General features: G+C 36.8%; 1 protein-coding gene across 1 annotated transcript in view; it reads right to left on the bottom strand.

Annotated features, from left to right (window-relative positions):
• LOC132527957 (uncharacterized) overlaps positions 1 to 22,386 on the bottom strand; it is a gene marked incomplete at its 5' end in the record, with an annotated part of 192,872 nt that overhangs the window by 24,049 nt on the left and 146,437 nt on the right. The window contains 2 exons of the mRNA XM_060163951.1: positions 855 to 1,107; positions 3,144 to 3,362. Coding sequence (XP_060019934.1) covers positions 855 to 1,107; positions 3,144 to 3,362 — 472 coding nt within the window. The remainder of the gene's footprint in view (positions 1 to 854; positions 1,108 to 3,143; positions 3,363 to 22,386) is intronic.

The raw sequence follows: 22,386 nt of genomic DNA, 5'->3' as shown, positions 1-22,386 counted from the left end.
TAAGAGCACATGATTAATGGTAGAACCCATTTCAAATACTGTGAATAAGCAGAGTCCATCAAAAATCCCATCCCTATGATCTGCTATAGGCACACTGAATACAGTCTAAACACATATATAGCAGCTGGAAATCTTTCTTCTTAAAAGGAGAACTACACCAGTTAAGGAATATTATTACATAAATTTAGATAATTTTACAAATGAATATTTGATTTAGAATCATTGTTAGCATTTTTATACATAATCATATGTTAGAACCTCATTCTTAATTATGAAATCCTAAAACTATATATTTTAGAGTGAAGATGCACCATTTCGTCATTTCATAAACACCACAAATGTCAAAATAAATGCCTAAGGAGTAATTTTTAAAATTATTTATTATTTAAAAATGTTTAAAAAGCTCTTATTCTTCTTCTTGAGTATATCTATTATGAAAGAGTATTACATCAAAAGGAAATAAATAACCTAACAAATTAAAGGAACTACTGCACGATTACTTTTTTATGAAGTTTGGCTGTGAAAATCCTTAATATTAAAAAAAAGTTACCAAAAATGTTACAAAAGAAAGCTTCTTTGCAATAATGTTGAAAATGTAACAATTAGTTTAGATTTGATCTCCAACATTATTTTCTACCCATTTTGCAAGTGTTTCTTTAACATAGCTAAAATTACACTTAAAATGATTATATTAGACATCCACAATTTTTTATTATGAAAAAAATGAATAACTTCAAGTTAAGATGAATATTGAATTGTACATGACTATTGAAACTTCCCGTGTCAACTGATTTGTGCACTAACGTTACATTCTATGTCAAGGACTCGTGTCCCGATTATTTTACTTGACTTACCCCCAGGATAGTATCCACAATAAACACTGCCAGTGGGTCCAGAACTGTCCATAGTCCCATGGTGATGATTAACTTTGACAGGACATCAGGGCAGAAGGCAAACAGTACCTGACAGCCCCATCTGATCAGAACCAAGGGAAGTACCACTGCGTTCAGCATTAAAGGCCCCATCACAACAACAAGCAACTCTTCTCCGATGCGAAGTAAAGAGCTTGGGTAGCAGAGCTCAACCGTGAGGGGGGAAAAATGGAATCTATGGGAAAACAAAGCAATCACATGTGTGCAAAGGAGAAGAAGTCTATAAAATGCTGCATATACAAAACATTTTATAGAACGAAATGCTTTCTTTTTTTTGTAGAGAAAACTTGACACTTAATAGTACCCCAAAATTAAGTGTTAGAAGTCTTCATCTTTTCCTTAGAAACTCCGCAACAGCTCACTTTTGAGGAGAAGGCAAATTCTACCTTGTTCATTGTTCTTGTAAATTTCATATGCCATCATAGGAAGGATATCATTTTGATCCACTGAGCAGAGCATTCTTTAGACTAAGAACTGCCCAGCAGGTCACACATACTCATTAATAGGCTATTTGAAATGCAAAGTATATCAGTGGACTTAGTAATGACTCAATCTCTAACAGAAATCAGAAATATAAATAAATCTCATAATTCTCCAGAATTTTGACATCACTGATTAATTTTGTTTGTGATTCCTCTAGCTAGACCCCCTAAATACAACAACAACACTGCTGACAACAAAAACATCTAAAGGGACAACTTGACCTAAGGCTTGAATCCAAGGTGAGCCCAGTAATTCAAGCAGCCTTCACCCAGGCTTCGGCACCCTCTTTCCATGCAAAGTGAGCCTTCGTTGACTCAAATTTTTCCCTCCCCTGTGTTTCAGCCTTCTAAAGTTATTTTGTAGTTAATGCTGCTTGTGTATCTCAGCTCTCTACTAAAAAGAGTTCTTATCAGCTTATCAGCTCTCTACTAAAAAGAGTTCTTCATTTATTCCATTCCTTGACCTTTGCTCTGAAGGCAGTTTTTATGCTTTGTTCTTAGGCTGTTGTGAATATCAAATAAAATAAGGTGTATACATTTCTTAGCAGAGGACCTAACAGAGTAAAAGCAGAAAAAATGCTCACTGTGGCTGTAGCTATTGTCATGTCTCACAACTACAATGTGACATGGAGTTAATGTATGATTCGAGCCTGCGGAACTAGGCAATAGTCAACAAAACATCCTAAGGTATTAGGTCCTCTGTTGCTTAAGAAATTGAATAAGCTGAGCTACCAGGATATTTTTTTGCAGTCTCATTTCATTAACAACCAATAAAGATAGAGCTTCCTTTTCTATTGAAGAAGTAAGAGAGCAAATAGCAAAAAGCAACTAGCCCAAGCAGATAATATTTATCCTTCCTGCTTTAGAAACTCTCACACAAAAGAAAGAGAAAAAGAAAGAGGAAAGAAAAAGAAGGGAAGAAAGGAATATAATAGCTATATAAAATTCTGCCATGAAAATAGTTATTTAGTACATTTAAAGTTGCATATTCTATAATATATTCAGATATTTGTGATTTAATTACAAAAGATGATCAAAAACTGTATGTGTGTATGTATAACACACACATATTTCTTCTCAAAGTGTCTTAAAATAGTTTGCAGCCTTCTTAATTGAAAATATACACACATCTTTATTTTTATCTGTACCATCTACATTTGAAAAAATGAATTTTACTTGTATTGATATCTATCTGTTGGTCTATCTATAGTGTCTCTGGAATCATGTTTATGGAGAGATAACCTTTAAAGTGTCATCTTTTTCCAGAGGATAATGGCCCAGAATGCTGCCTGGGCTTGAGTTCAGTAATTGTTTGAATTCAATCATTTTGCAGAAGAAGCAATCTTTGCTTCTCTGAGTATAGGTGATAAATCATACTTATATTACTTCTAAAATACCTTCAGCCTAAGCCACTCTGATAAAATCAAAATAGGATAAAATATTGTTGCTAAATTCCTTTTTGGATTCTGCTCAGATATTAGAACATAGTTGAATCTGCTAAATTTTAAATAAACATTGATGTACCGGTTAAGTACTTGTATATACAGGCCCAAAATGAGAATATAACTGTAATAGACATTCCTGCTCTTAGATAAAGACATTTTTATCTTCTCAAATCATACCTGCATTTTAGGTCTTACGGTGAATGGATGGGAGAGGAGTTTTTTACTTTCATTTGGCCTCTCAAGATGAAAATGCATTCCTTTGACTGTCAGGGGAAAGCACTCACTTTGTAACAGGAATTGAAATGGCCTGGAGGAAAAGCCACTGGCTGAGGTAATGCAGGTAGAGCCTCAGGAACCAGAGAGAAGCCGTCAGCAAGATAATGTACCAGAAGCCCTGGCTTTGCCATTGAGCGAACTGAAGTTCTGAAAACACTGACGCCAGCACAAAATAGAGATGCTTGAAGAATTCTCCGGATCCAGTACCATCAGCTACTGAAGAACAGCTACAAACAAAGAAATAACAGATAAATTCTGAGCTTAAGTACAACCAAAAGTAAGATATTTTGAGAATAATAATAAAGACATAGTGAAAGTAAAATTGAATGAAATTACTTCTGAGCTACCTGGGACTCAAACTAGCTATGTTCCTTTTTGCTATAATGGATTACTAAAGGGGAACATAAAAATACATGGATATGCAAATGCCAATCAAAACCAGTAGCAGATATCTCCTCATACCTATTAAAATGGCTACTATCAAAAAGAAAGAAAAAAAAGCCAGAAAACAACGTGTTGATAAGAATGTGGAAAAATTGGAACTCTTATGCACTGTTGGTGGGAATGTAAAATGATATAATTGTTATGCAAAACAGTATGGCAGGCTCTCAAAAATTTTGAAGATATAACTACCGTATGATCCAGCAATACTCCTTCTGGGTATTTATCCAGAAGAATTTAAAGCAGGATCCCAAACAGATATTCGTACGCCTATGTTCATAGCAGCATTATTCATAATAACCAAAAGGTGGGAAAAGCCTAACTGTCCATCAAGTGGAATATTATTAGCCTTAAAAAGAAGGAAAAGAAAAAAAGGAAGGAAATTCTTTCACACGCTACAACATGGATGAACCTTGAGGACATTATTGCTAAATGAAGTCAGCCAGTCATAAAGAGACAAATACTGTGTGATTCCACTTATAGGAGGTGCCCAGAGGAGTCAAATTCAGAGACATGGAAAGTAGAATGGTGGTTGCCAGGATCTGGGAGAAGGGGAAATGGGGAGCTATTTAATGGTACAGAGTTTCAGTTTTACAAGATGAAAAAGTTGTGGAAATGGGTTGCACCACAATGTGAATACACTTAACACAACTGAACTGTACACTTAAAATAGTTAAGATGATAAATTTTTTAAAAATTAAAGTAAAAAAACATGGTAAATTTTACGTTATGTGTGTGTTACATTTTTTAAAGAAATATGGAACTAAATTATTATAACAGTAAACTTTTTTTAATCTTTAAAATCTATACCATAGTCCTGCTTACCTCACCTACTCACAATGATCCCTCTTTATTAAGATTAGATTTAATTATTGGCATATAATCTGTTCAAAGTTAACTATTTCAGGTTGAAAATTGAAATGAGTGATTAACATACCACTAAAAACATATGAATGAGAATTCAAAACTTAAGAACTCTTGTATTCTTTAACACAATACTGACATTTTCTGTTGAAACTAAACATGAAAGAGCTACATACAGTAATTCTGATTTAGCTCTGGTTTCCTCTCTCTGTTTTGTGTTGATGGCAAGAGATGTTTTCAAAGTTTCTAAAATTGTTTGAAAAAAAAAAAACAAGGAGGGGTTGGGGCCTGAAGCAGAAAGAATCGTCAGTGTTCATGGGTACTGTGTTTCTTTTGGGGGTGATATTGTAAAGTTGACTCTGGTGATGGTTGCACTAGTGTGAATGTCCTAAAAACTTTAAATTGTACACTTTAAATAGGCGAATGGTATGGTAAATGAATTATATATCTCAATAAAGCTGTTCAAAGAAAAAAGCTAAAATAAAATAACAGTTTGTAAGAAAAAAGATGAAGAGGCTATCTGAAAACATCTGTAGGGACAGAACTCATTCCCCACCCATTCCCATGACTACGTGCAGTGAGTATTCAGTAGAGTTGCCATAGCTTAGGGACTGAAGTACAAGCTCTAGAATCTGACTGTCTGGGTATGAAATTCCTTTCTACGCCTTTGTTTCCTCATATGGAAAAAGGAGATGAGAATAGTACCAATATTCCAGGGTCAATATGACAACTCAGTTAACAGATATAAAACACTCTGAACAGAGCTATTCCTAGGCTACTATCACAAAATAATAAACACTCAATCATCTGCTTCTCCCTCATTTTGTCTTCCTATATTTAGCAGAGCTACTTTGAAATAAGCTGGCTTTCCACCAAGCCCAAGAAATGTATGAGATCTGTCTAAATGATTACATGGTTCTTTTGTTTAAAGAGATTTAAACATGGACACGCATATACTTGTTATTTCATTAAAACTGTACATATCATTGGTATATACTATCATGGGTTTAATAAAATGTCGGTTTTATTAAACCAGTAATTGATCTTTATAAGAACTAGGCTCCAAGTTCCCGGATTAACTTGTCTAATTCTATTCTAGAATAATTCAGCAAATTCCTCAACCAAAAATAGTCCTGATTATAAACACGTTACCAAAGGAGAAGCTGGTACCATAGTAAGTAGTTCAGTGGCTTAGTGACTAACCACAGCAGTTCAAGGCATTGTAGGAACATTAACAGAAATGGAATTCATAGACAGATTCCAAAGATTTTATATACAAAAGCTCATCTCTCTCTGAAGACTACCAAACATAATGACATTGTATCACCAAAAGAAGCTAAATAATAGAAACAAGAGTCTTTGGGAGAGAAAGAGAAGAAAAGCAAAAAACTAACAACAGTAAGTAAAAGAAAACCCATTATTCCCCTTAAAATACCAATCCATGACTTTAGCTTTTTGGTCTGCACAGGGCTAATAAGGCACTGAACTTGACATTGACAATTTAATTTGGTTGTTCTTGTGTGTATTTTTCCATAAAGGTGTAGAGCATCATCTAACTGAAAACCATGTGCCGGCTTTCTACTAAGCATACTTTTCAGTTACTCAAACGAGGAATAGTTAAACAGGAAACAGACCCCCAAGAGGCTTTGGTTTACCAATGGTAAAATTGTCAGGAGACTGACTCTCTTAAAGAAGGATTCCAGAATACTTCACTACGTTTACCATCATGTGAAATGAAACCCAGGACTTTCTACACCGCCAAAGGAAAATATTCTGTGCATGATCTCCTCTTCAGTTAATTATTCTGTCACTGTTTTGCCTCTTCAAAGAGAAGACAAAATCAAACACAGATTTGGCATTGTGTTGTTAGCAAAAAACTGGAAAATCTCAAATGATGCGAAACAGAAAAGACAGTAGCTTCTTTGACCTTTGGAAATTTCCACTGTTCTTTTCATCTACTGACTAAGCAGCTTAAATATTTATGAACAGAACCCACTATCAAGTCATACTTTTACCATTAGTTTCACTGATAAAATGTTTCCCATCCACATTCAGATCTACGTTATTTGTTTATGGGGTGTTTGATTTAGGATAAATAACACCAGAATTTCACTATGTACCATTTATATCTAATTCGAAATATTCAATTTTCTTGCACCTAGTCAACACAATTCATTATTTGTTTTTATTTGTTTGTTTAACAATAGTAACTATAGCGTCTGGATTTAAAGAATTAGGAAAACCTTGGCATCAATCATTTAGAGTTTAAAAAACTGGATACTGCAAAGTTAGAAATTAATAAAAGAATCAGTTGATGAAAGATGATGCCAAATAAAAGGACGTATCAAAAAGCTCATTAGTCGAACACAGCTAGTCAAGTACAGCCTTATAAACAATTCCCGAATGACAAGAAAATCTGAGTCCTTCTCTCTTAATCATTTTGAACTTGCACCTGAAATCTAAATATGCACCGATATAAAACTGCATCACAATGCTCTCTCCATATGTTGTTCTTAAAATAGATTTCATTCAAAGGACAATTCTGCATCCATGTTTCCAAACTGTCTTGAAAGAAAGCGTCTTTTTCATTCTTGTATACACGCAAGACACACTATGGAATGCAGTGCCATAGTACAATATCTTCATCCACATTTCAACTGTTCTTTCCTTCCTCTGTAATCTTTCTTGGTTATGTACAAAGAGCATGATCATCAAAAGGATAAGAAATGGCCTCTGCCACTGGGGTGTGTAATACGTAGAGTGGGAATTGATTTGTTGGTTATGAAGGCAGCCATAGAGCACACAGATCATTGCAAAATCACATTGAGGCCAGCAGCTACTCCTCCATTCGTGCAGGCAGCTCCTCTATCGCTCACGGGGCGAGCTGCCAGAGGGTGAGAAGAATGGTGAGGTCATCCAGTATTCAGCTATTAAATGAAACCTATTTCTCTGAACTCCAGCCACATTTCGTATGACACACATATAACCCCCTTCCATGCCCAGTCCTTATAGAGACCTGAAATCAAACAAGATTTCTATGATCCATCAGTGTAATAAAAAAAAAAAAAAGACCAAGATTGCTTTGAAAAAAAAGCATGGAATGCACTCTTAAACTCTCTTCTTCAGTGAATGAGTCCCTAGGAATTTGTATATGACCAAATCTTAAGATCTGTCAAGTGAAGAGGAATTAGACAAATGACAGTGAGGGTGTAGGTAGAAAAGCTGGGAGGGCATTCCATCACACAGGTCATTCTCAGAAGAATAAAGTTCCATTTCTAAAACTGAAAGTAAGTTGAGCTGGGTGAAGTCTTTGTATCACTAAGTAGTAGTGATAGAGGCTGAAGCTGGAGAAGTAGAAGAGGCCTTCTTATGATGGGGCCTGGTCAGCTCATGCCACATTAAGGAGTTTGGGCTCTATTCTGCCACCATCAATAGCCCACGAAGTATTTTAGGGTGAAGGAGACAGGGAAGGCTACCATGTTTGTAGTTTAGAAACATTGCCCCAGTCGCCAGATGAAAATGTGTGGAGAGGGTCCAGACTCAGGGGGAGAAAGGATTATGAGTTAGATGATGACCTACCCTGTGCTGCTCAATGGAGAGCATAACAGTTGCACTCAGAAGTATGGGCATGGATATTCTTGGTTGTCACAGTGACATGAAGGATGGCAAAAGGCAACACGTTTCTGGATAACATGTTTGAGAGCCTCAAACAAGGAAGAACTCTTGCACCCTGTATTAGTTCCCTAGGGCTACTGGCACCACAATCTGGGTGATTTCAAACAAAAGAAATGTATTCTCTCACAATTCTGGAGGCTACAAGTCCTCAATCAAGGTGTTGGAAGAGCCATGCTCTCCCTGAAGGTTCTGGGCGTGGGAGGAGGGAGCATAGAAGAGGACAGATCTTTTCTTGCCTCTTTCAGCTTCTGGTAGCCCCAGGCATTCCTTGGCTAGTGGCAGCATAAATCCAACCTCTGCCTCCATCTTCACGTGGCGATCTTTGTTTTGTGTGTCTGTGTCTTCACATGTAAGGATACGATATTGGATTAAGGGCCCACCCTACTCTAGGACCGCCTCATCTTAACTTACATCTGCAATGACCCTCTTCCAGGTAAAGTCACATTCTGAGGTACTAGGGTTTAGAACCTCAACATATTGTTTGAGGGGATACAATTCAACCCATAACATGCCCAAATGCCAGTGGTAACCCTCTTGAGGGAAAGGGAGTGAAAGAGGTGGAGGGACAGATAAATAGGTGGATTTGAGAGATATTGCCTTACAGTTAACAAGACTTGGAGACTGTTCGAATATGGGGCCTTAAAAAAAGACTCAAAAGTGGTCCCAAAGTTTCTGGCTCAGGTAACTCATCCAAAGGTGACTGAGTGGAGAACATATGAGAAAAAAAAATTTGATGGGGAAAAGGGAAAAATGAAAGAAACAAACACACAGAAACCCCAATAAGCTCCTCTTGACCTGCATATGGAAAACGCTTATGATTTATCCAAGAGAATTTACCCAACAGTCTGTTGTACTTATGGAAGTGAAGTTCAAGGGATATCAGAGCTGGAAACATTAGTTTGAAATCACCAGCATCGTAATAAGGAGCCAGCAGCATGGCTGAGACCCATCACCAACATCCAGCATATGGAAATGTTGCGAAACCTAAAAAATTATACAAATGTTGGTCACTAGGATTAATATAAATTTTCTCTAATGGAATTAGCTATCATGACACTGAGCAATATAAACTCAAGAATTCATTGAAGAGATTTTTTCCCCCATATGCTGGCTTATAGCTGCAAACCACTTAATCTGGACAAGATCATCCTCTTTCATTTACTTCCCTGAAAAAAATGGACAAGAGTTTTTAAGGTAAGTGAGAATTTTTGGTAGCTACTATGTATTGAACGCACTCTATTTTATATATATATATATATATATATATAAAATAGCTAATTTATAGGGGCACTTTGGATAACATGTGTTACTATATACATTTTGCAGGGAGAAAATGAGAACTAAGAAAGTTCAGATTATCAAAAAAGACATGTGGATGGCCAACAGGCACACGAAAAGATGCTCAACATTGCTAATTATTAGAGAAATGCAAATCAAATCTACAATGAGGTATCACCTCACACCAGTCAGAATAGCCATCATCAAAAAGTCTACAAATAATAAATGCTGGAGAGGGTGTGGAGAAGAGAACCCTCCTGCGCTGTTGGTGGGAATGGAAATTGGTGCAACCACTATGGAAAAGAGTATGGAGGTTCCTTAAAAAACTAAAAATAGAGTTACCATATGATCCAGCAATTCCACTTCTGGACTAGAAAAGATAAAATTCTAATTCGAAAAGTTACATGCACCCCAATGTTCATAGCAGCACTATTTACAATAGCCAAGACAGATGAGTGGATAAAGAAGATGTGATACATATATACAATGGAGTTACTCAGCCATAAAAAACAATAAAATAATGCCATTTGCAGCAACATGGATGGAGCTGCAGATTATCATACTAAGGGCTGTAAGCCAAACAGAGAAAGACAAATATTATATGATATCACTTATATGTGGAATATAAAAAATAGTACAAATGAACTTATTTACAAAACAGAAACAAACTCACAGACATAAAAAACAAATTTGGGGTTACCACAGAGGAAGGGTGGGGGGAGGTATAAATTAGGAGTATGGGATTAACAGATACACACTATCATATATAAAATAGATAAACAACAAGGATTTACTGTATAGCACAGGAAACTATATTCAATATCTTACAATAGCCTATAATGGAAAAGTATTGGGAAAAAAAAGAATATTATATATATAAAACTGAATCACTGTTGCACACCTAAAACTTACACAGTATTGTAAATCTACTATACATCATTTTTTTTTAAGTTCAAATTATTTACTTTAAATCATACAGATTTTAAGAGACAGAACCAAGACCAGAATCTAGATTTTAATCTGCTTTTAGTCTGATACCAAAACCTGTGTATTTCCACAATCCATGCTTCTCTGAGTATATGGGGACTGATGGAGTTGGCAGGAGGGAGGGTTACAAGTCACTCACATATACTGGGAAGTTATACTGGAAACTCAGTCAAAACGCAAACTGACACTAACATTAAAGAGTTAGCATGGCCGTTTGCTCTATGAATCCAAGAACTGTCTTTCTTGTTCACTCCTATAACCCCAGGTTCTAGCATCATGCCTTGTGCAGAGTAGATGCTTAAAAACAAGCATTTATTAAATAAATAATGTTTTAAATGGCTGGCTTTCCAAATGGTTTAGGTGAAAACTATGATCCAATTCAGTAAGTTTAGCCTATACCTTGAATTTACCCATTTCAATATTCATACAGCCCATGCTACGCCAGCTTATTTGTTTGGTGACTAAGAAATGAGAAAACCACCATTAGGATTTTCTAAATGGCAGTTGAGGATAGTTTCATAAGTGCACAGCAGTGTATCATTAAATGATTTGACTGGTAGGAACTCTTTGGGCAAGTTCACTGTGACATCTTGTTTAAAAGAAAATGAGGTAAAAAATATGTCAAGACAAAGAAGCACTTATTTGGAAAGAAACAGCATTAATAAAAAATGTATTATTATAATACTATAATCATGTGCTGATTATTGGACAAATCTATATAAATTATAAATGGCATCAGTTTTCTTTTTTACCAAAGTTTTCTAAAATGTCCAAATCTGCTATTGCTTTGTCATTGTTTCAAGCACTGGGAGAAATAGTTTTATAAAAGTATCTGTACATACATATTTACCAAAATATTTTGGATAAAATTGTTATTCATTCTTCCAACATTCACCAAATGGCTTCACAGATGAATTTTATCAAACATTTAGAGAAGACGTAACACCCATCCTTCTCAAACTCTTCCAAAACATTGCAGAGGAAGGAACACTCCTAATTCATTCTATGAGGCCACCATCACCCTGATACCAAAACCAGACAAAGATACTACAAAAAAAGAAAATTACAGACCAATATCACTGATGAATATAGATGCAAAAATCCTCAACAAGCAGAATCCAACAACACATTAAAAGGATCATACACCATGATCAAGTGGGATTTATCCCAGGGATGCAAGGATTCTTCAATATACTCAAATCAATCAACGTGATACACCATATTAACAAATTGAAGAATAAAAACCATATGATCATCTCAATAGATGCAGAAAAAGCTTTTGGCAAAATTCAACACTGATTTATGATAAAAACTCTCCAGAAAGTAGGCATAGAGGGAACCTACCTCAACATAATAAAGGCTATATATGACAAACTCACAGCAGACATCATTCTCAATGGTGAAAACCTGAAAGCATTTCCTCTAAGATCAGGAACAAGACAAGGATGTTCACTCTTGCCACTATTATTCAACATAGTTTCGGAAGTCCTAGCCATGGCAATCAGAGAAGAAAAAGAAATAAAAGGAATGCAAATTGGAAAAGAAGAAGTAAAACTGTCACTGTTTGCAGATGACATGATACTATATATAGAGAATCCTAAAGATGCCACCAGAAAACTACTAGAGCTAATCAATGAATCTGGTCAAGTTTCAGGATACAAAATTAATGCACAGAAATCTCTTGCATTCCTAAACACTAACAACAAAAGATCAGGAAGAGAAATTAAGGAAACAATCCCATTCACCATTGCAAGAAAAAGAATAAAATACCTAGGAGTAAACCTACCTAAGCAGGTAAAAGACTTGTACTCAAAAAACTGTAAGACATTTATGAAAGAAATCAAAGATGACACAAACAGATGGAGAGATATACCATGTTCTTGAATTGAAAGAATCAATATTGTGAAAATGGCTATACTACCCAAAGCAATCTACAGATCCAATGCAATCCCTATCAAATTACCAGTGGCATTTTTTACAGAACTAGGACAAAAATCTTAAAATTTGTATGGAGACACAAAAGACCCTGAATAGCCAAAGCAGTCTTGAGGGAAAAAAACAGAGCTGGAGGAATTAGACTCCCTGACTTCAGACTATAATACAAAGCTACAGTAATCAAGACAATATGGTCCTGGCACCAAAACAGAAATATAGATCAATGGAACAGGATAGAAAGCCCAGAGATAAACCCACGCACCCATGGTCAACTAATCTACGACAAAGGAGGCAAGGATATACAATAGAGAAAAGACAGTCTCTTCAATATGTGGTGCTGGGAAAACTGGACAGCTACATGTCAAAGAATGAAATTAGAACACTCCCTAACACCATACACAAAAATAAACTCAAAACGGATTAGAGACCTAAATGTAAGACCAGACACTATAAAACTCTTAGAGGAAATCATAGGAAGAACACTCTTTGACACAAATCACAGCAAGATCTTTTTCAATCCACCTCCTAGAGTAATGGAAATAAAAATAAACAAATGGGACCTAATGAAACTTAAAAGCTTTTGCATAGCAAACTACAAAGAAGACCAAAAGACAACCCTCAGAATGGGAGAAAATATTTGCAACTGAATCAACAGACAAAGGATTAATCTCCAAAATATATAAACAACTCATGCAGCTCAAAATTAAAAAAACAAACAACCCAATCAAGAAATGGGCTGAATACATAAATAGACATTTCTACAAAGAAGACATACAGATGACCAAGAGGCACGTGAAAATCTGCTCAACATCACTAATTATTAGAGAAATGCAAATCAAAACGACATGAGGTATCACCTCACACCAGTTAGAATGGGCATCATCAGAAAATCTAGAAACAATAAATGCTGGAGAGGGTGTAAAGAAAAGGGAACCCTCTTGCACTGTTGGTGGGAATGTAAATTGATACAGCCACTATGGAGAACAGTATGGAGGTTCCTTAAAAAACTAAAAATAGAATTACCATATGACCCAGCAATCCCACTACTGGGCATATACCCAGAGAAAACCATAATTCAAAAAGACACATGCACCCCAATGTTCATTGCAGCACTATTTACAATAGCCAGGTCATGGAAGCAACCTAAATGCCCATCGACAGATGAATGGATAGAGAAGATGTGGTACATATATACAATGGAATATTACTCAGCTATATAAAGAACGAAATTGGGTCATTTGTAGAGATGTGGATGGATCTAGAGACTGTCATACAGAGTGAAGTAAGTCAGAAAGAGAAAAACAAATATCGTATATTAACGCATATATGTGGAACCTAGAAAAATGGTACAGATGAATGGGTTTGCAGGGCAGAAATAGAGACACGGATGTAGAGAACAAACGTATGGACACCAAGGGGGGAAAGTGGTGGGTGGAGGTGGGATGAATTGGGAGATTGGGATTGACATATATACACTAATAAAATAGATAACTAATAAGAATCTGCTGTATAAAACAATAAATAAAATAAAATTCAAAAAAAGGGCTTCCCTGGTGGCGCAGTGGTTGAGAGTCCACCTGCCGATGCAGGGGACGCGGGTTCGTGCCCCGGTCCGGGAAGATCCCACATGCCGCGGAGCGGCTGGGCCTGTAAGCCATGGCCGCCGAGCCTGCGCGTCTGGAGCCTGTGCTCCGCAACGCGAGAGGCCACAACAGTGGGAGGCCCGCGTACCGCAAAAAAAAAAAAAAAAGAGAAAGCTTTATCAAAAGGAAAAAATTCACAAGTTTATCTTGATGTTAGCATTTTTCAACTAGATCTTTTTCCCCCTAAAATTCTGTCTCCTTGGCCAATTAGGGTATTATACTTTTAATATAACACATTGCACTTTTAACGGGTTTAATTCAATTTACAACAAATGCCTCTAATTAAGTTAAAAGATCTTTGAAAATTGCTAAATCTTAGGGGTAATATTACCACTACTGACATTGAAATAATTGATCATTCCCACTGAGGCACAAACGTACGAATGTTCTAATGAGAAAACAGGGATTGAAGTATGTTGAAGGACTCCAAAGAGACTTCCAAACTCTTAAGGCTGTTATTTCCAATGACAGTCTCTGAATGGGAGTGGGAGTCATTGGGGGACGGGGGGGCGGGGGCAGGGACAGACAAAACTTATCCTAGAGTAGAAAAAGAAAATGAAATCAAACTGCAAAAATAAAGTTACATCTTGAAGCAAAGGTGACCAAAGTCTGTTTGCCTTTTTTGAAAATAATGTCTTTTATTTAACGTGTGTGTTTCTGTTTTAGGACATCATTTTTTGCCATTTACAAATAGTATTTTCTTTAAAAAAAAAAAACTTTTATTGAAGTATAGTTGATTTACAATGTTGTCTTAATTTCTGCTGTACAGCAAAGTGATTCAGTTTTACATATATATATATATATATATATATATATTCTTTTTCGTATTCTTTTCCGTTATGGTTTATTACAGGATATTGAATGTAGTTCCCTGTGCTATACAATAGGGCCTTGTTCTTTATCCATCCTATATATACTAGTTTGCATCTACTAATCCCAAACTCCCAATCCTTCCCTCCCCCACCCCGAATAGCATTTTCTTTAATACTCTGCGATAATAAATACTCGATGTGATATTAGAATGCATCTATTTGTCCAAGGAGAAATTTTCCTAGATTAAAGAATAAGTAAATATAGGGCTGGTGCTTTATGATAATTAAGATGGACGACAGCTAAGGACAACTAGTGTTCCTGACTGAATGACACCAGAGCAGAAAGCAGAAACCTAGTTTGGTCACAGTTATTATTGAAGTGTTCCCTCTGGCTTAACAAAGTCACTTACCTTTTCACCTAATCCGTTAGTAAGAAGAAGAGCATCTACCTTGCCGGTATTTGCCTGGCCTATTTGGTTAAAATGTTTACAAAGTACTTTATCAGTGAAAATAGCTAAATACTTTATGCAAAATGGAAGTTTTATTAATAATTGGAACAATAATGCAAAAGCAGTTAGCTTTGAAAACAACTGCACTGGGGAGCTGCATGATCATACGTAAGAGCAGTGTAAGAAAAAATAAATACTTCACGGTTTAGCCATGAGAATATTATCAGGAGCCTTCAGGACCTGTCAGGCTCCCTACACCTAGGGGATAAGGAGAGGCAGAGCTGCATACAGGTTGAGAGAAGAGAGCCCATCTTGAATCCTCAGTCTTCTACTTACTAATTTTGTGATATTTTGTAAAGTATCTAATCTCTGGGCCTCAGATGTTTCCTCTAAAAACAGGAGATCATAATGTCTGCCTCTTCAAGTTATGAAGATTAAACAAGAGAACATATCAGGATCCTAGGAAGGTTCTTGCCACTTTTAAAGGAAAACTGCTTTATGATACAAAACTGGGAAGTTGCTAAAGACAAAGAAAGTCATTTTGAATCACAAAATTGGCTTCTAATTTTGATTCCATTATTGCAGGCAATGGAAAAACATATCCTAATGGAAGGAATCACACTGTGATCCTTCCAGTGGCATCTACAGGTGGCTCAGACATTGAAATCAAAAAGTGAAAGATACAGCTTTGGATTCTCTTATTTGCTTCTTTCCTAAAACCATAGTTTGGCTAGTGAGTACTAGATGAATAGGTTTTTTGCAGTAAAAAGTCTAGAAATGTAAATGCAATGCAAATTATTGACAACACCAGATATGTTGAAAATAGGAGAGGGAGAGAGAAAATATACTCGTAGCATATAGAAGAGTTTAAGCAAGAGGTTGATGAACTATTATCATGTGTAAGAGCACTATATAACACTCTCAGACTTTTTTGTGAGCTTGAGTTTAATTTTGTCATTTTTAGCAAAACGTGGGCACATAGCAAATACATTGTGAGTTACAACATCATCTCACCACAACATAACAGTCTAATTCAGAGACAAATCAAGCTAAAATGAAGACAAATTAGGCAAAAATAATGATCAAGTGTTGACAAGAAGTCTAAGTGCATCATCCTTGTCATTTTGTCTCATGTCTGAAGCAATGGGTAGGTCTTACAGTATATTGTTCAAGAAGATTCTGTTTGGCTTCCCTGGTGGCGCAGTGGTTAAGAAGCCGCCTGCCAATGGTTCGAACCCTGGTCCAGGAAGATCCCACATGCCGTGGAGCAACTAAGCCCGTGCACCACAACTACTGAACCTGCGCTCTAGAGCCCACGAACCACAGCTACTGAAGCCCACACGCCTAGAGCCTGTGCTCCGCAACAAGAGAAGCTGCCGCAATAAGAAGCCCATGCATCACAAGGAAGAGTAGCCCCTGCTCACCGCAACTAGAGAAAGCCTGCACGCAGCAACGAAGACCCAATGCAGCCAAAAATAAAATAAATAAATAAATTTAAAAGGAAAAAAAACCCCGAAGATTCTGTTCAATTGAATTGATAGCGTATAGATCGAGCTTGATTTAGCAGTATATACATAACATAGACATTTGATACAGATAGAAAAGAAAATGCATAGCGTAGTTTCAAAAGTATAAATTTTTAAAATGAGATGGAACTGGGTTTGAGTATCAACTCTATCACAGCATAACTGGGTGAATCTGACAAAAGTACTTAATCTCTTTAAAATAAGATACTACCTATAAGATACCTACTTGTTATACCTATTTCAAAGGTTCAAAGGTTCATAGAGCAATCAAAAGGGAGAATGTAATATTTGTCTCATAATAAGTGTCAAATTAACATTAGCCAAAAATTTACGTATTTTCTCATCAATAATAATAATAGTATTTTCTAAATAAATAATAATGAAAATAATCTAAATTTCACTCTCTTCTCCTTCATTGCGTTCACAGAAGTGTCCTAGTTGCTCAAGCAAAATTGAAATTCGTCCAGTTACGTGGAGAGAAGTTTTAGTACTCATTAATCCATATATATTTTTTTAAACTTCTAAGTAATGACTTAAAATAGATGGACATATATTCTCATAATTTAGCATAACAAAATACATAATATAACATATTAACACTTTTTCTTTCCAATTTAATTCTGAGTTGTTTTATTTAGCCACCTATTATAAAAAGTAATTTGTGTTGAGAGCTCTGAGGAAATTTAGAAATTAAAGAGCTAATTAAATTCTTCAAGAGCAATTTTTGAGTCTCTGTATCAATATATAAGTGTGTGTGCACATATTCAAACATCTACAAGTGGCCAAATACTGTTGGACATTTCTGGAAATTGATCTTCCATGATGCCTACTTCGTCTAACTGTTTCCCCAGGGCAAATAAATCTAAACTTTAAGCCATATTTCCAAAGGAATCATAGATCACGCACCTGGTAGACTGAACCAGAATGTCAGAAATTACGACCAAGTTAGGAAAGAAAGGAATGAGAACCTGACCTATTTGCTGTGAACTTACTATTTATGGAGAATCTTAAGGGCGTTTTTACTATCTTAAGTTAAAATAATAATAAATATCCTATAAATCATTTAAATAAGGGCTCCATTTCTGTAGATAGTTTAGCATCTTCAAAGTTATATTTCAATGGTATTTTGATAAATGCTTTGCCTGCATATTTTTTTAAAAAAGAGTTTTTCAAACATATTACAGAAGCATTATAAAAAAGGCACATCTGGTGTAAAAATTCGGGGATAGCAACCTGAAATAAAAATATGATCACAATTTGCAAAATGTGTTGCTGATTTAATGCTGCATATATATACACTCATATTTCAAGGAATGTACTTTTTGTCAGTTGGAGCTCTGACCTATAAAAATGATAGTTTCTGAATCTTTGCACTTATTGAAGTACAGTTTTTCCAAGGGGACACCTGAGAACATAATGCTGATTAGAATAAGCAAGGTAAACATAAATCACAGAAATGTTTCTCTCCAGCTAAGCACTCTGAGGCAATGCTGCAGACAGAGGATCCACCAAGAAGAGATCATGAGATCTACAGACACCTGTACTGAAGTAAAGGAAGTGGGATTGAGAAGAAGGAAATCCTGATCCTTAAGGATGTTGTAACTGAGTCCCTGGCTGGTGATCTGGAGTTGCAGTGGCCCTTGAGAGTTGTCCCAAAATAAGGCAAGGGGACAAGGGCTTTGCGCTTCCACCTCAATTCATTGACTGCCAGTTGCCCTATGGGAGGGACATCTGAATGAGGATATTTCCTGTGGCCAAGGATAGTTAGAAAAGGAGAAATCAGGATAATCAGATAGAGCATGACAGTTGGGAGAACATGAAGGCCACTCTGTGGAGGTGGCATGTGATGAGACCAGAATGAGATGAAAGCAGCTACGGTTCTATGTCGGATGGAGTGAGGGAGTCCCTAGGTCCAGTCATCCCCAAGGCCAGTCATCCCCAAGGCTTCTCATTGCGGTGGCTTCTCTTGTTGTGGAGCACGGGCTCTACCAGTATCACGAACAGCAAGTATCATTTAGAGAGGTTGCCATGAGATTTCCTAACAAAACATTTCCCAGTCAAACTTGTGTGTGTGTGTGTGTGTGTGTGTGTGTGTGTGTGTGTGTGTGTGTGTGTGTGTGTTCGGAAGCAATTCACAGCACTGGGATGGCATCTCCCTGGAGGCCAATTGAAGACATGCACACATACACAGTAAGTTTAGAAAAGTGGTAAAAATATGTTATTATGTAAAATGTTATGTTTCCTGTACTATTCCTCACAACATTAATTATTAGGTCTAACTTGGTAAACACAAAACAAAACACTCAATAGGTAATTTAAGGGTACAGTTTATTAGGGACTTCCCTGGTGGTGCAGTAGTTAAGAATCTGCCTGCCAATGCAGGGGACACGGGTTTGAGCCCTGATCCGGGAAAATCCCACATGCCGCAGAGCAACTAAGCCTGTGAGCCACAACTACTGAGCCTGTGCTCTAGAGCCCGTGAGCCGCAACTACTGAGCCCATGAGCCACAACTACTAGAGCCCGAGTGTCTAGAGCCTGTGCTCCGCAACAAGAGAAGCCACTGCAATGAGGAGCCCATGCACTGCAAGGAAGAGTAGCCCCCGCTCACCTCAATTAAAGAAAGCCTGTGTGCAGCAATGAAGACCCAACACAGCCAAAATAAATAAAATTTTTAAAAATTAAAAAAAAGAGAATCACCTCTTAAAAAAATAAAGAATACAGTGTATTAAATGAAAAGAAGGATATGGTATGATGTGATAAAAGTGAATGAAACACTTAACTACCCTCTAAATTAGCTCTGAATGGAAACATCCAATACTAAATTAGGAAATTATAGATTCCTCAATTTAAGGGATTTTCACAAGGTGGAGACAGTGCAAAATTCCTGTGTAAGGCAAATCATAGCAGAACTCCTTGTGGGGTAAAAGCCATGCTAGGAATGTGCACCCAAGTCTCATGAAGCCAAAACCGCAGTACCTTTTATCTTCCTACAATGGTGAAGAGCCACGTGGAAGGATAGTACCTGAGATATTTGATCTTACCTTCTAGAATCTTTGAGTACATTTGGAAATTAATCCCCATTTATATAGCAATTGATCAGGTTTTTTAGAAACAACTTATAATCGAAAATCCTAAAGTCATGAGCAAAGCTTGTGAAAAATGAAAATCCTCTTGTTTTCCTTTAAGATGGTTGCTATAATGTTTTCATTTATTTTCCGAAAGTGGCAGAGAAAGAATAAGGGCAGATTGCCAAGTTTGAGACTAGGAATGTCCTTGAAGACGGCCTAAACCAAAATAAATACAAAAACAAACATGTCTACAATGTAAAGATGGTAACACTGCATTATAATTAGTTGTCTCAGGAAGTAAAGATATTTTGTTAACTGAATGGGTGACAATTACTTGGATTATTGTCATACTTAAAATGTCAGTGTTAAATGATTGCTTTAAGCACATAATAATAAATTCTGCATTCTTAAGTGGCAAATACAACAAAGCTAAATACAGAGAATGTTGTTAGTGGAAGCAAAATTAAACATTAACAAATACCTGCAATACACATTTTTAATACACAGGAAACAAAGGGTGGATAAACAAACATGGTTCTGATATTTACCATTTTACTTAGAATTAGGAGCAGGTCAAAAACTCATGGACACAACCTGTCTGGGGGCACACCCACCGTTTCCCAAGCAAATGCATAAGGACTACACAGTATCTTAAAGATTTCTTCCTGGAAATCTGGGTTAATTATAGCATTTATGAAAATAGCATTGGTTAATTTCACACCTGCCATTAAATCCTACATGATTTCCTGGGATATGTTGTGATTACATTATAGTCCTGCAAACCATATTTTCCCCACGCCAGTGTTAATTATACAGGATTAACAAGTGCCCTTTGCTTATACTGCTACTGTTGGTAACGTCTCCTCTTATATCCAATATAGCTTCTATTTCCTTTTGAATCCCCAGGTTCCCTGAGCAAGCATAAAGCCCTCTGTAATTCAACTGTGGCAGTTTTTCCTTCCTGCAATCCATGCCACCTGGAAAGCGATACCACAGAGCAGGAAGTTATATTTAACCTCAAAACTGTGGGAAAAGACAGTTCTTGCCTTTGCCAACTACAGGCTACTTGGTTAAGTTGGAAATTCTTTTATTTACCACCTCTTGTGCAACCAACACTATTTTAGGAGAGCAACCAAGCAGAAATATCCTGGTCTCTGTCCCTCTTCTTTTCTTCCCTGGGAAGGGAAGACATGCCACATACCGATTGTTGATTGTCTAATTGGAAAGTTCTGTTAAGTTTGGTGTGGATAAGAGGTCACTGTAGCTGGGAATGTTTAGGGACCATCTGCTGAGAAAATGGTCCTTGAGGGCACTTTGAAGGGCTAGCAGGATTTGGGTTGGCCAAGGGGTAAGAGTTTGAGAATTATAACGAAATAAAAGCAGAATCCCAGAGGTAGTCATGGCAGGGTGACAAGACAAACCTAGGTGCCTCCCATCTTTCTCCACAAAGAAGGGAAATAGTTTCCCCCTAAAAAGGCCTTGAGTATTAACTAAATTTTGAAAAAGACCCAATTACTCTTTATTGTTCATTTCCTGAATTATGTACTTCTTATAAAAAATAAAGCGGAAAAAGCTAATCTATTCCTTCTGCTTTAAAAAATTATGTTTATTGTGTCAAATTATTATGGTTTTCCTCTCCGAATGTATACACCCAGGAGAGCTAACTGTTAAGAGCTTCCGAACTTCCAACCTTCAAGGAAAATCTATCCTCCTTTAAAGATAAAGCTTTCTTTGAAAAGTTTGATTTAATCAACACACAAACCAGTCAGGGAGTCAATTATACAGAATGCTGAACCCAGAGGGCAGTATCTACATTGAGTCACTGTTCCTGCAGCACAGAAATGAGCACTAGGTACAGAATCGCTTTACACCCCAGGGCTTATCAGTGGGCTTATTGGAAATAGTGACTTGCAGATTGTGGTGAAGTCTAAACATGTGACGCAGCAGCAGTGGCATGAATGTCATTTCATGTGGCCACAATTTATCTGTGCTGGATTTCAAAACAGTAGGAAAATGCAAATGATGAATGGGGTTGCCCTTTCAGAAGTCTTTCAACTTTTTCTCTTTCCTTAGCTTCAGTCAGGACTAGGTTTCAAAGCGACTAACCAGTGACCAGCCGGGCAGTAGTTTCATCAGAATAATTAAGCTTCTGAACAGCTACTTCATCCACATTACGGACAGGAATCAGGTACACACCTGAAAGAGCTTGTGGTGAGGAAAAATCGCGGAGACGAACAACTCTGCTGACTCAAAACCCCCTTGACATAACAGGAAAATAATTCAATCACTACTTAGTCATCCATTGAATAAATACTGGGGGAGCATCCTCTCCGTACAAAGGATACAAAGGATACAAAGACGTGAGCCTGCTTCCAAGGTGACATTCTGAAAGGAGAGAACAAGGCCCTTAAAATCTGTGAGCTGCCCTTGGGAAATGTGGGGAGATGGCTGGACACCCCACTGTGTGCCTCTGACTTCCCCTTTTGCACTATTTTTCATATAATTTCTAATATGGGAAGGATTTCATGAGATAATTACCCAATTAATGAGGAAAGGGGGAAAACATTAAGTG

Source organism: Lagenorhynchus albirostris, chromosome 10 (assembly GCF_949774975.1).
Source record: "Lagenorhynchus albirostris chromosome 10, mLagAlb1.1, whole genome shotgun sequence".
Taxonomy (NCBI): Eukaryota; Metazoa; Chordata; class Mammalia; order Artiodactyla; family Delphinidae; genus Lagenorhynchus; species Lagenorhynchus albirostris.
Note: the sequence above shows the minus strand (reverse complement) of the source record. Positions and strands in the feature narration are given on the sequence as shown.